General features: G+C 48.2%; 1 protein-coding gene across 3 annotated transcripts in view; it reads right to left on the bottom strand.

Annotated features, from left to right (window-relative positions):
- Window positions 1-2,166: 2,166 nt before the first annotated feature.
- The window catches only part of FBXO10 (F-box protein 10), a 59,478-nt gene continuing 47,466 nt past the window's right edge, over window positions 2,167-14,178 (bottom strand). For 2 of the 3 annotated variants that reach the window (XM_045022465.1, XM_045022466.1), the window contains exons 8-11: window positions 10,715-10,990; window positions 9,013-9,323; window positions 4,568-4,749; window positions 2,167-4,075 (exon numbers count right to left, since the gene is read on the bottom strand). In XM_045022465.1, coding sequence (XP_044878400.1) covers window positions 3,898-4,075; window positions 4,568-4,749; window positions 9,013-9,323; window positions 10,715-10,990 — 947 coding nt within the window. In that variant the 3' untranslated portion in view covers window positions 2,167-3,897. The remainder of the gene's footprint in view (window positions 4,076-4,567; window positions 4,750-9,012; window positions 9,324-10,714; window positions 10,991-14,178) is intronic. The other variant, XM_045022467.1, reaches the window with a different exon arrangement.

Genomic DNA, 14,178 nt, shown 5'->3' with positions numbered 1-14,178 from the left:
ACTCCAGCGCTTTGTGCTGATTGAATTAAGCTCTTGACCTGCTTGGCACCGTGATTGACAGCAGCCTTTCTTCAGGTCCTTCTGACAACAGGTGCGCTTCACTCCTGACCAGCCCTGTTTACAGTGGGCTAGCACCACGAGCAGAGTTACACATTGCCGCATGCCTGGGTACCGTATACATGCCCCGCCCCATTACCCCCGGGGTTAAGGCCTCACCATGCACGTCACGGCCCTGTTTCCAAAGCCCCACGCTGCCTGAGATGGCCTGCTCTGGCCTAGGGCAGGGCCCTGATCACTGAGCTAGCCACATATTCATTAGGCCAGAATGTAAGTGTTTACACAACGCTGTCCCCCCCAGCCCAGTGGTCATGGCCTTTCTCCTCATCACTGGGCTAGTGGGGAAACAGAGGCAGCATTGCCCCCTCCCGCTCCCTTCTCAGGTTTTCTGGAAAAACAGCTGTCCTGGCTGCAGGGAGGGTGCGTGGCTGGGAATCCTGAACTGAAGGGGGCACTCCCTCCGGCCCAGAGTTAGACCCCGAAGGCCCTTGGAGGGGCTGGGCTTAGGCCACACCCCTCTCCTCCCTATTTCCGACAGGTTGGTTTAGGTGGCTTAGGTTGCTGGATTCTGTGGATCTCATTTTCAAGGGCCTGGCTCTCCCCGGACCTTGTACAGGGCGCCTGGAAGCCTCATTCGGGATGTGGATTCCACCAGGCAGCAGGGCACAGAGACGTAACCTGTTGCAACACTGAGTCAGAGTCCCACCCTGGGATCTTAAGGTCCCTAAACACCTTTGAAAATCTGGCTCCATGATCTTGCAATGCCCGACTATCACAAGCGCTGATTTGACTGGTTGATGGCTCCAGGGGTGCTAATCCCATTGACACCAGTTGAGGATCTGGCCCCAAGTGTGAATGAAGCCTGAGAATTAAATAGGGTGTTAAAAATCAGGAAAGTTTTCAGAGTCTGACTAAGTTACTACAGCTGAGAAAATCCCCGAGAGTCTGATCGGTGTGAAATGAACATTGCCACACAGGTACAGGCAGACGGGACCCTGCATGCAAGCTCCTGCTCTGAGGAAGTTGAGTATTAAATGATTCTGGTCAATCATTTCTCTACTTTCATATTATTGTTTAAAAGCAGGTCACGTGGCTCTCTTGAGTGCATGTACCTCTGTTTGTGGCATGTGGACGGGTATGGAGAACCTCTGTAGTCAGTAACACTGGTTATATTTCCCAAAGCGACTAATGATTTCAGGACACTGTTTTTGGGCATTCAACCTGAGATGCCTTAATGGGATGTGATTTTCAAAGGACAAATGCTCAGCACTTTCTGAAAATCAGGTCCCTTTTAAGGCAGCTCAGGTCAGGCACCCAAAATCACAAGGCACGTTTAAACGTTTGGGCCCTTATCCGCTTATGTCTGGAAAATTAAAGGACATAAATCCACACCGTGTAGAGGTCAAACATTGGTCTCTTGGAAGGGGAGGTGGGAGGATGCCATATCTTATACTGACACGTGCCAACTTTTCATAAACTCAAGGTTGGATCTGTGGGAAGAACGTCTCCCTACAGAAGAAAGTATCAGAGGGGTAGCCGTGTTAGTCTGGATCTGTAAAAGCAGCAAAGAATCCTGTGGCACCTTATAGACTAACAGACGTTTTGCAGCATGAGCTTTCGTGGGTGAATACCCACTTCTTCGGATGCAAGTCTTGCATCTGAAGAAGTGGGTATTCACCCACGAAAGCTCATGCTGCAAAATGTCTGTTAGTCTATAAGGTGCCACAGGATTCTTTGCTGCTTCTACAGAAGAAACTAACACAATAAGAACAGGGATCCTTTGTTCAATCTACAACTCTGAATAAGACAATTATTTAGTTCTTAGCTCCAACACCTGGCAATTTGCTGACTAGTCTTATTTTAGCAAAACAAGATTATCTGTTTACCCAGCTTTCTCTTACCTGATCACTGTTTGCTAGGCCTCTCTTGACCAAACTCTGGGCTTTGGGTCTGGAAAAGAGCTGGCACAATCATAGACCTGGTTGTTATATAAAATGCACATGGATTTTAACCCTTCAGAAATGCCAGTGACAACCTGTAAATTCTAATGTTTGCCTTATGTTTGCAAAATAAAACAGTTTTAAAAAAAAACCTTAAAATATAGCACTTTATTGTTGTCATATACAGTTTTTAATTACAAAAGTTTTCACATAAAACAATTGTTTTTCTTAAAAAAAACAAACAAACAAAAAAACATAGGGTGTAAACCAGCCTCGCTACTTTCACTTTAATGGAGTCAATGGTTCTTCAGTGGAGTCATGTCAATTTATACCAGCGAGGGGTCTGGACCAGGATGCGTGTCACAGACGATGTGAAGTGGAGAGAGAAGATTCAGCCTAGACCTTGCCTGAAAAGAAGAGAAAGATCCAGGTCCCGAGCTGGTATAAATCCACTGACGTCAACGTGACTAACTGAGGCTCCGTCCCCAAGTGAGAAAGGCTGAAACGTGAAAGAGCAACACCCTCCTTTGCCCTGTAATTCCAACATCCTGCAGAAGGCAGAAAAAGCTTCAGCTTCCATTACTGCCAAACTGTACCAGCCCTAGATAGGTGCCTTGCTGGGCCTGGAGTCACAATGCTATACCTCAAGAGCACAGATGGGACAACTGTATATCAGGCAGGCGGGCCCCGTTTGCACACGGGATCAGGGGCCCTTTGCATATTTCTTACTCGCCTCCAAGGTTCAGCAGCAGAAAATGTTTTGGAGTTGTCCTGATTTCTCATGCTATAGTCACTACGTGGTGCAGCACACTGTGACTTTCACACTTGCCTGCACAGCTGAACTCCCAGTACCCAGTACATCCTTGCAACAGCACTTCGGGGTCTGTCTACAGCAGGACACTGACCCACTGCTTGAAAAGTTTCACTCCTGCCACTTAAAGAGTTCTTGAATGTTTGTCTCTCATCCTGGTCATGGCATTGGTTCAGAAAGACCAATCGCTGGTGACCGTTGCCAGGGAAGGCTGAATTTGCGAGGGGAGATGAACTCCTAGCATTTAAAAGTTGCAGTGTGAACTCTGACTTTACTATTTATTCCTCATTGTTCAAGGCCATTTTAGCTCCAGTGCAGACTGGGCCTTAACGCATCGTCTCCAACACTAGGACTTAGAGGAGGCCTGGACATTTGAGCATCACAAGTGCAGCAGCAAATCTTACACTGCAAGCCAGAATTGCTATGAGCAATTATTTCCTGGAGATAAACCAGATTACACAGGACATATGATCAGCTTCTAAAGTCCTCCACTCTTTACATACTTTTCCCTGTACAGGTGGCCGCCAACAAGCCACTATGGAGTATTTTTTGCCCTCTTTCAGTCATCATGACATTCTGCCTGCTTGTGACTGAACTTTGAGTGGCGTTTTTGTTGCTGTTTAGTTTTTTGCCCTGCGAGTCTACGGCTTCATGCAACTGCAATGCTCCTTTCATTTTGCCACTGCAACAGGCAAAGACTGTGCCTTTCCTCTGGGCTGAAACAGCTCCAGTTCCTGGCAGGAAAGTAAAATTCATTCCCAGTTCCTTTTCTAGGCCACTAACTGGCTAGACACTGGCATTATTGTGGTCTGTCCAAGGCGACTGATTTGCTTGGCAATTGCTATAAGATTGGTCAAATGGCTCAAATAAGAAACAAAAAGCAGATGGCAATGTGCTCCTGCCGCTGTTGATTTAGTGTGTAACATGTTTCAGGAGTGGCAATATCCCAAAGTGCTAAAAGAAGGGGGGATTAAAATGAAGAGCCCACATTGAAAGCTTCTTGCAACGAATGGGCACAAGAGACCCTTCCCAGCTTGGTCTCTGCAGTGGCACCAGCCTAAGAGAAAGGTGAAGAAACTCACATGGGAGTCAAAGAATAGTGCAGAAGATGCTCCCATTGTTGCGACAGCCTCCGTCCATCCGTGCAGCTATCCTGGTCGACATGGTGGTAACTTTCTGACTGTTCGTTGACGTGGAGGTTCCTCGGGTGGATCCTTCAATGTGAGGTCGTGCTGGAGGGTTCTCCAGGGTCCATGCAACGTCAGACCTGGAGAAACAGAAAAAACACCCCACAAGCAGCCATTAGCACTCCTCCAACCTCCCTTCAAAGGCCAGGTGAAATCAGTGGGCCCTGTTCAGGGAAAAGGAGGCCACCCCCACATATGAGAACAAGCCTGCTAGGAGAGAGCCAATGGAAGAGCATTCGGGGGGCCAGCATTAGAACAGGTGCATCAAGCCTCTTGCTTCTCCCCAGTGGGGAGCCTGGTTTTCCCAGGGTCAGGAGTGAGATGCTTCCAGCCTCCGTCTCCAGAAGCCCAGGCTCCTTTGCACAGGTCCTCACAGAGCTTGGCCCTGCAGGATCCGGTGCCTGGAGTAGCTGAGCAAACCTGCCGCAAATGAGGAAGAGGGTGAGGAAAGCGGAGCAGGCTCATGGCCTGAAGCCCCCAGCTTGTGGCCTCTCCTAGGGGTCACTGCCCACATTTTGAGAAGGGCTGTTCTTGGCCACGGGACTCATTAAAGAGCAGTGCGAGGGGCTTACTTGCTCTTGAAGGTGAGGAGTTTGTTGTTCTGCACAATACAATCTTCTGCATTCGACACCTGCTGCAAGATGGTCTTCTTGGACCTCCCTTGAAAAATCAGGTTTTCCTGCACCAGGCCTTTGGTTTGGTCGAGCATAACAATCCCATAATCCCAAAAGGACTGGATCCTGTTCTTGGTTACCTGGGGGGGAAATATCCCAACATGGCACAACCAGAACCTGGCAAGAATATTGGGCCACGTGGCCTTTTCCATGATCTAATCAAATAAAGTGCTGCAGTTGTACATGGCACTTTAGTAGATCTATGTGCCTGCCATCCATACAAACAAAACCCCAAAGATCTTAAAGTCAAGGGCCCTGATTCAGCAATCTCTCCCTATTCAGCAAAGCACCTGCTCAACGGTAACCACATACCTAAGTGCTTTGCTGACTAGACACACATTTAGGAATGGACTTAAATGCACTGATGAACTGGGGGATAAATGTCCAACTAGGACCAGTACAGTTAAGCAAAGGGGCCATGTTTAGGCCAGACTGGACCAGAGAGAGATCGGCTGGGGAGGTTACAGAGTTCCAGGATGGTTTCTCATGTGGTCACAGAACTTTGAAGGAGTCACGTTCAGAAGGCCGTTAATTCTATTTTATTAAGGTGTCCTTGTAATCCAGAAGGCTCACACCTGGGGACGGAGTTCTGGGTGAGGGTGTGTTTAAATATGGGGTTGGCTGAAGGTCAGCGCTGTGCCCAGTGGGGCTAGGCAGCTGGACTGCGGGTTACAGGTCTCAGAAAGAAGTGTGCCTCGGGCCCCTACTATTGGGCAGTGACCACCCTCCATTCAGGCTCCCGAGGCTTAGAACACCCAGAGATCCAGCGACCCAGAGGCTTGGTTGTTCCAATGGTTAATTACTCTCGCTGTTAAACATTTAAACCTTATTTCCAGTCTGAATTTGTCTAGCTGCTACTTTCAGCCATTTGATCGTGTGAGACCTTTTCTCTGCTAGAAATTTACCAAGGGATGTGGTGGAGTCTCCATCAGTGACAATTTATAAATCAAGAGTATATGTTTTTCTAAAAGATCCACTGTGGGAATTATTGTGAGGAAGTTCCCTGGCCCGTGTTATAGGAGGTCAGACTAGATGATCCCTTCTGGCCTTGAATCTCTGAGTGAGAACTAGGATCCTCTCACCGCTGAACGTCTCCCATGGGCAGCAGTCCCAATCTCTATCGTCCTTGTTATCCTGGGCAGAGCCACCAGGGACAGTGCAAACTGTTTACTTCTTCTCACGCGACTCTTGGGACAGGTAACAGATCCTTGCTAGAGTCTGCATGAGAAACAACAGCAGCAACTAGTGTAGCCCGGGCTTCAATCAGTGTCCCCTGGGGCCCGTGACAATTGGAATTCTCCCTCAATCCCTCAGGGGTACTTGTGCCCAGGGAGCAGTGTGATTAGGGTTTCCATAGGTCTAGTTTAGCATTAGGCCCAGATGACAACAGTTCCCTGATCAGAATGTTTTTCAGAAGGAGTTTGTGGTTCATGAACAGAACGCAGGAGAGAGCACCCATCTCTACAGTGTAACCTCAGAGCTCTCTGCGTGTTCATTGTGGGGGCCTTTTCAGTGAAGATATTGCAACAGACTAGTATTGCGCCTTACTGTGGCTTCACCCCATCAAAGACTAGAACAAAGGTGACATTTACCCTTAGGGTAACGCTGGCAACTTGTGAGGAGTGGGATTTGCAAACATCGGCGCAAACTGCAGCAACTCCTGCTTTTAATGCAGTGGTGCAGCCTGCAGGTTCTGGAGGTCTCAAGGTGCAATGCTCCCTCTTGCTCCAAGTAGCTTGGTTGTTCAGGCAGACATAGAGCAATGCATGCTGGGATCTGTCGTCCCCATTAGCCACACCAATACACTAAACATGAAAGCAACTGTTGACCATAGTGCAGAACTCCTTGGGCTGCATTTGGCTCTTGGGCGGGATTTTGGCTACTGTTGGGTTAGATACAACAATGGCAGTGGAGCAACTAACTCAATAAAGCAGGTGGGGTAGGAGAAAGACAAGCAAAGTGAGACCACTGTAGTCAAGGGGACTACTGCAGTCTCTGGCTGTCTCCTTTGCTCTCTTTTTGGCAAATAGGTTCCACATGGAAGACACAATTGTCTATCCACATACAAGGAATAATCACAGAGCTACCTACACTGGGAAAAGTCAGATCAACAGTGTATGAAAAGTAAAATAAAAATCAACACTGGAGCGACAAATGTGCTATTAATCAGAAGTGTGGCCTAGTGGATAGATGAACACAATTTGTAGGGGAAGAATCAAGTTGGTTTTTATAAAGGAAAATCATGCCTCACCAATCTATTAACATTTTTAAGTGGGTCAACAAACTTCTGTACAAGGGTGATCCAGGGGATACAGTGTACTTGGACTTTCAGGAAGCCTTTGACAAGGTCCCTCACCAAAGGCTCTTAAGCAAAGTAAAAAGTCACGGGATCAGAGGGAAGATCCTCTCATGGATCAGTAACTGGTTAAAAGATAGGAAACAAAGGGGTAGGATTAACGGTCAGTTTTCAGAATGGAGAGAGGTAAATAGTGGGGTCCCCCAAGCACCTGTATTGGGACCAGTCCTATTCAACATATTCATAAATGATCTGGAAAAGGGAGTGAACAATGAGGTGGCAAAATTTGCAGATGATACAAAACTACTCAAGATAGTTAAGTCCAAAGCAGATTGCGAAGAGCTACAAAGGGATCTCACAAAACTGGGTGACTGGGCAAGAAAATGGCAGATGAAATTCAATGCTGATAAGTGCAAAGTAATGCACATTGGAAAATATAATCCCAACTATACATCTAAAATGATGGGGTCTAAATTAGCTGTTACCACTCAAGGAAGAGATCTTGGAGTCACTGTGGATAGTTCTCTGAAAACATCCACTCAATGTGCAGCGGCAGTCACAAAACATGAACAGAATGTGGGGAATCAATAAGAAAGGGATAGATAATAAGACAGAAAATATCATAATGTCACTATATAAATCCATGGTACACCCACACCTTGAATACTGTGCGCAATTCTGGTCATCATCTCCAAAAAAGATATATTAGAATAGGAAAAGGTACAGAAAAGGGAAACAAAAATGATTAGGGGTATGGAACAGCTTCCATATGAGGAGAGATTTAAGAGAGACTGGGACTGTTCAGCTCTGAAATGACTAAGTGGGGATATGATCGAGGTCTATAAAATCATGATTGGTGTGGAGAAAGTGAATAAGGAAGTGTTATTTGCCCCTTCACATAACACAAATACCAAGAATCACCCAATGAAGTTAATAGGCAGCAGGTTTAAAACACAAAAGGAAGTATTTCTTCACACAACGCACAGTCAATCTGTGGAACTCATTGCCAGAGGATGTTGTGAAGGCCAAGACTATAACAGGGTTCAGAAAAGGATTAGAGAAGTTCATGGAGGATAGGTCCATCCATTGCTATTAGCCAAGATGGTCATGGACGCAGTCCTGTGCTCTGGGTGTGTCTAGCCTCTGACTGCTAGAACCTGGGACTGGATGATGGGGGACGGATCACTCAAAATTGCCCTGATCTGTACATTTCCTGTGAAGCACCTGGCATTGGCCACTGTCAGAAGACAGGATACTGGGAGAGATGGACCATAGGTCTGATCCAGTATGGTTCTTTTTATGAGCACTGCACAGAGACTTTGGAGAGCTGGACTCTATTCTGGGTGATGTCTGGCAAGTCAATGCCCACTCTGTGCCTCAGTTTCCCCCTTTGTAAAATGAGGGTAATGATCCTCACCTCCTTTGTAAAGAGCTTTGCAACCTGCTGATGAGAAGAGCTAAGTACTATTACTATCATTACAGCTGTATTCCGTGAATGGAAATTCTCTTGTTCACTATCTCCTACCCTCTCCGACATGAATGTTTGTTAAGCGATAGAGTTGCTGCACATGAGCAGTGCTGCTCTGCTCTCCTGTGAAGGGAGGGGGAATTTTCGCTGCTCCTGTTTCCCTTTGATTATCTTAGTGATGCTACAAATGACTAGCAGCTTTCACTACAGATCCAAAGAACAGAAGCTAAGACCTACGGACTTTGACCGTTCTTCTGGGATGGACACCAGCGCTGAACCCAGGTCTGGTTTCCTCCTAGTGCACCAATCCATCCAGCCTAATGAATTCAGGAGAGAAATTCAGACTGGAAATAAGGGGCACATTTTTAAACAGTGAGAGTAATTAACAATGGTACCAATTTACCAAGGGTGGTGGTGAATTCTCCATCATGGGCTAGTTTTTAAATGAAGATTGGATGGTTTTCCCCTAAGATGGGCTCTAGTATAGAGCCAACCAGACTGTGTTACATGGGAGGTCCAAGTAGATGCTCACAGTGGTCCCTTCTGGTCTCGGAATCTAAGATTTGTTTGAACACCCACCTTCATGTCTGCCGTCTGTAACAACTGGAGGCCACATCCCCGGTTGCCTACGATGTCGTTCTCAACGATAACCCCGTCGCCCTTGGAGGTGATGCCGTGGCTGCTGTTGTCATAAATGCCATTGCCACGGAGCTCCACCCTGGCCTCGCTTTCGACCAGCACCCCGCCGAGGCTGTTGCAGGAGATGCTGTTGTTGGCGATGCGTGTGAGCTGGCTGCTCTGAAGCACAGCAACCCCGCTGTCGTGGTTGGCGTGGATGGCGTTGGCTATGATGTTAAGCGCTTCGCTGCTCTTGACGTACAAGCCTGCGGCTGTAAAAGAGGGGGAAAGAAGTCAGTGAACTCGTTCGAGTGAATGAAACAGGGCAGGGGAGACAAGTGGGTCTGCTGGGCAGCCAGAGAAACAAGGCTTCCACCAGCCTGTGATTGGGAAACTCCGAATGTGCTTAACCGTTCAACACCCTGAGTTGTGAACGGGAATAAACCCCAAAATGCTAAGAAAAACTCAGGCTAACCGGCATTCGGGTTTGTGCTAAGGATCGGTGAGCCTCCACTCTGAGGCTGTCTTTGGACAAAGCGGAGTGGGTCTGACATTTGTAATACAGCCCCAAGGCCAGGCTAGCTCACGAGCTGCAGAAATTCTGCCCGGCTCTCGTGATAAACTCCAGGGTGTCAGCACTGAACTGGGCAGACTCTGGAATGGGAACAATACTGAACACAGAAACAACCGCTGGGGTAGAGACTGAGAGCTGCCGGTTGGCGTAGGAGTAATACAGACGCTGCCCAAGGGTTCATTAATGGAGCCGCATCGCTGGTTTCCTGAGACTCAAGCTGACTCTTTATCCAGGGCTGTAGAGAGGGATTTTCCATACCCCAGCTGTGGTTTCCAGTGTCTTCCTGATCTTCTGCTACTACTCCTGCCCCCCACATACAAGCTCTAGCAAGTGCCCTCTTGCAGGAATCAACTTTCCATCCAAGGAATGCTGGGTGGGGCTCACTTTGGAGCTCAACGCTGCTCCCTACGTTAAAGCTTTTTCTCCATCTTCCTTCCAAAGGGATGAACACAGAGACCCTGCAGCCTTCTCACTCCCAGACTACCTGCTCCTCTTCTGCAGGGGGTGAAGAAAGTGGCTTTAAACTACCTTTGTGCTTCCTGAATTGTTGCTCAGACCAGTGCCCTCTCTGGCTTCAGCGCAACCCTCACCACTCTAAGCCTCAGCAGCTTGTAATGGCCCTCTGAAAACTCTCTGCGGGGCTCGTATACAGCCAGAGTACAATGCACCCTCCTTTCCTCCTTTCCTTCAACCCTGGGGGCTGCCAGGGCCTGGTGTAACATGGTTCTACTGGAATATGCCCAGAGAGGAAAAATCCCAGTGATGGAAATCCTGCCGTGGTTGTTTCCACCCCCTTTGTAGCCTATATACAATGGCTGCAGCACTGGACAAAATCCAGTCCCTGGTCTAGAGACTGAATTTGTCCTCTGCAAGGCAGTGCCAGGCACTACCACTGCTAGGCCTCACTCCTCTCCAGTCTGCTCCTCCATTTGCCTGGCTCCATCATACTCAGAGCTGCATGGTTACTGTGATTGTGATCTCCGCAGGCCCCAGGAGACCCCTAGCACAGCTCTCCGGGGACTCGGTGCGGGGACAGCGTCAGCCCCTGGACAGCATGTTTGGGGCAGTCCCAGCTGGGGCCTCGTTCACCTCCATTGTGATTGATGCTGTTGGACTCCACCAGTGCCACGCTGATGGGCCGTCGGGAGGTGAAGCGCTCGTCCTCGCTGTCCAAGTCATTCTCCCAGCTGGCAGCTTCGCCCTCGTCGTTGAAGTTCTCGTTGCCGCCTTGGTTGGCCAGATAGTCGTTGGCATCGTCCTTGCGGCAAAACACGGCCACCCCGTAGATGCTGTTGTGGCCGATTCGGTTGTTTGTGATGTGAGGGAGGCTGGAGGACATTATCCACACGCCACAGCCCTTGTTACCTGCAACATGCAGAGACAGACCAACGTGTGACAGCCACTGTTATAGCTCCCACCGCAGGCCGGCTCCACTGGGCTAGGCCCTGCGCACACCAGACCTGGGCGCAATTTTTCAGGCAAAACTTTTTTTTTTCCCAACAAACCACGCAGCTTTGATGACACCAAAACGTTTCATGAATTTGTCTCGGTTTCACCAAATGGTTTCGATCAGAAAAACGTCCCTACAAATAAATTATGAAACAAATGAAACCATTTCCATTTTTCACTTTGAAACGACTTGGTGTTTTGACATTCCCTTTCGTTTGAAAACAAAACAAAACACAGGAAAATGGTCAAAATTTAAACAAAAAAAAATGCCACGTGGCAGAAACAAAATGCTTCATTCGACCTGAAATGATTTTCTGTTCCACTTTTTGACTCGCTGAAAATTTTGAAAAATTCCATTTCCGGTTCAACCTCAAACCATTCCCCACCCCCACCCTGCCAGCAAACTGAAAAATCTGTTATTCATCCAGCTCTTAGCACAGACACCTAGTGCGAGACAGCCCCTGCCCCATAGAGCTTACAGTGTAAATAGACCAGACAGAAAGAGCAAGTATCATTGTGCTTGCTTTACAGATGGGGAACCGAGACCCACTGGACTGGGACCTGGGTTAATTCCTGGATCTGTCACTGATCTGCAGGGTGATCTTGAACACATCATCACCTCGTGCCTCAGTTTCCCATCTCTAAAATGGGGATACCAATCCTGCCTTTGTCTGTCGTGTGTATTTACGCTGCAGCTTCGGGAATGGTCTCTCACAATGTGCCTGTGCAGCACCTAGCAGAATGGGGCTACTAGGCATTGGTGAAATACAAACAGTAATAAAATCCCCTTTTGCCATTGCTAGGATGTGGTTTATAATTCAGGTCCTCATGTTCCCTGGGGCATATACTGTGATGTGTCACATACAGCATATGTCACATATATTCCTGTCCCTGTGGTCATCCTCACTCTTACTTGCTTTGTCCCCACGTGTTTCCATTTACACAATTAAACACATACACAGATGTCTCCCACTGGTGTGTTTTCCTTTGTTTGCTGCTGGAAAATAAATCCCCCTATGGGTATTTAGGTGGTTTATTCCAGGCTCCTGCTCTCCTTGTTGTATGCTGCCAAGCTAATGACTGATGATTCTCTCTTGAGCTGAGTTACTCCAAACCAATGTCACTCGAAAGACGCAATGAAACATACTGCCATGGAAACTCAGTGGAGAACAGTACCTACTGTGTCTGATCTGGCAATTTCCTGCAATATCCTTGGGAGACCTTACTGAATTAAACGTAAGTATCTCTGTATTAATTAATGGTTTATCAATTGGGCTGGGACCGTATGTTAGCTCTTGAAGGGGTAGACATGACAGATGAGAGACCTGGGGGTTCAAAGAACTATATTGAGCAAAGTGCCAGATAAGAATGGACTTTAGGAACAAAAAGTGTGAAGTGGGTTTCCTGGGGAACATCTATGGGAGGTGAAGGCAAATTCCCACCTCCAGTTATTTGAAAACCCAGCCTTTGGAAGCTGTGCCCTGAGGAGAAGGCCATTGTCTGCTAATCGCCTGTTACAAGCGGCCATGATCAAAGGCCCAAGCTGTATAAAGAATGACTGAACTATTCATGGTTGTTCTGGTTCTGAATGTAGGACAGTTCTGAACTTGTAACCCTGGGGAAAACCCATTTGTGGGTTTTGAAGTACTGACAGTTCCCAGAGCCCAAGGTGGGAGTTGGGGTGACCTCTGGTAAGCTTTTTATCATGCGTGTAGGTTCTTTCATTGTTTTTCATGTTCTATCTGAAATGCTTTTACCTTAAGAATAAATAAATGTGCTTGCTTACAATGCATATCCTCCCCCTGCATTAGGAGCTTCTTTTAATTTTCAAAGTACTCTAAAATCCACATGCATGATGAGATTATCTAGGATATTCGTATGTTACAACAGGGCCAATGGTGCAAGTTTGGAATAATTTGGTTCAGGTGTATATTCTTCCCCAATAAGAAGAAAATTGTAATACACCTCTACCCCACTATAACGCGACCCGATATAACACGGGTTCACATATAGCGCGGTAGCAGCGGGGCTTCAATGGCACTTTAAAAGGTTCGTGTCTCCGGCTGCCGCGGGGAGCCCAGGGCCCTTTAAATCACCGCTGAAGCCCTGCTACCGCTACCCTGGGGCTGCAGCAGCGGGGCTCTGCCGGCAATTTAAAGGGCCTGGGGATCCCCACGGCTGGAGCCCTGGGTTCTTTAAATCACCGCTGCAGCCCTGCCGCCGCTACCCCGATATAACGGCGTTTCACCTATAACGCGGTAGGGATTTTTGGCTCCCCACGACCGCGTTATATCGGGGTAGAGGTGTATTCCAGTTGCTCTAGAACTGACATGCATAGGGAGATTATCTTGAACAGTGATATTCCACAACTGAAACGGAGGTGGAGGGGAACTCCCACTGAGCTGAATGGGTCATTTCCCACCACCCAGAGCTATTGTGTCTTTGGAGCATCCTAATTCATCTGAGCACACCCCACTGAATGGGCCATTCCACACATCAACAGCACTGTACTGCAGAGCGCTGTGCAGAGCCCCTTCCTTTGCACTAGCTCCCTGACGTAGATACAAAGTCTGGCGCTCCCTGCTATTCCTCTTGCTGCCTCCACTGCAGGATGTGCTCCTCACAGCCCATCAGTTACCACCCTCCTTTCTTCCCAGGGCCCTTCCCGCCCTACTGGGGGCATGGTGGGGCCAGGAGGAGGGCAGAGCTGGTAGCTAACGTGGCAAATCATCCCCCTCCCACAGGTGCCCTCCAGTCGTGCCCCTCACTAGCACCTCTTCCTCAAGAACCACGGGAAATTAACTGCCCCAAACCCTGGTTAATGCAGGTCTTGTTGTCTTTTCTCCTCCTTTCCTGTCTCTTCAGCCCTCATTCCTGCTCCACCTCTTGCCTCCCTCCTCAGGAAGGGACCAATCCAACGCAGGCTGCACTCAACACAGTGACTCCCACGGACTTCAAAGGGCTGTGGGTCAGGCTGTCCGTACTGGGTGCAAGGCACAGGAGCCCACGCCGGGGGTTCCAACAGCTTTTCACATGTGCAGCCCTTTCATTTCGATCCTGTGAAACTGGGATTTATTTGCTGCTCCAACCTGAGCATTTAATTT

This window comes from Mauremys mutica, chromosome 6 (genome assembly GCF_020497125.1).
Source record: "Mauremys mutica isolate MM-2020 ecotype Southern chromosome 6, ASM2049712v1, whole genome shotgun sequence".
Classification (NCBI taxonomy): Eukaryota; Metazoa; Chordata; order Testudines; family Geoemydidae; genus Mauremys; species Mauremys mutica.
The sequence above is the reverse complement of the archived record's forward strand: the minus strand, read 5'-3'. Positions and strand labels throughout refer to the sequence as shown.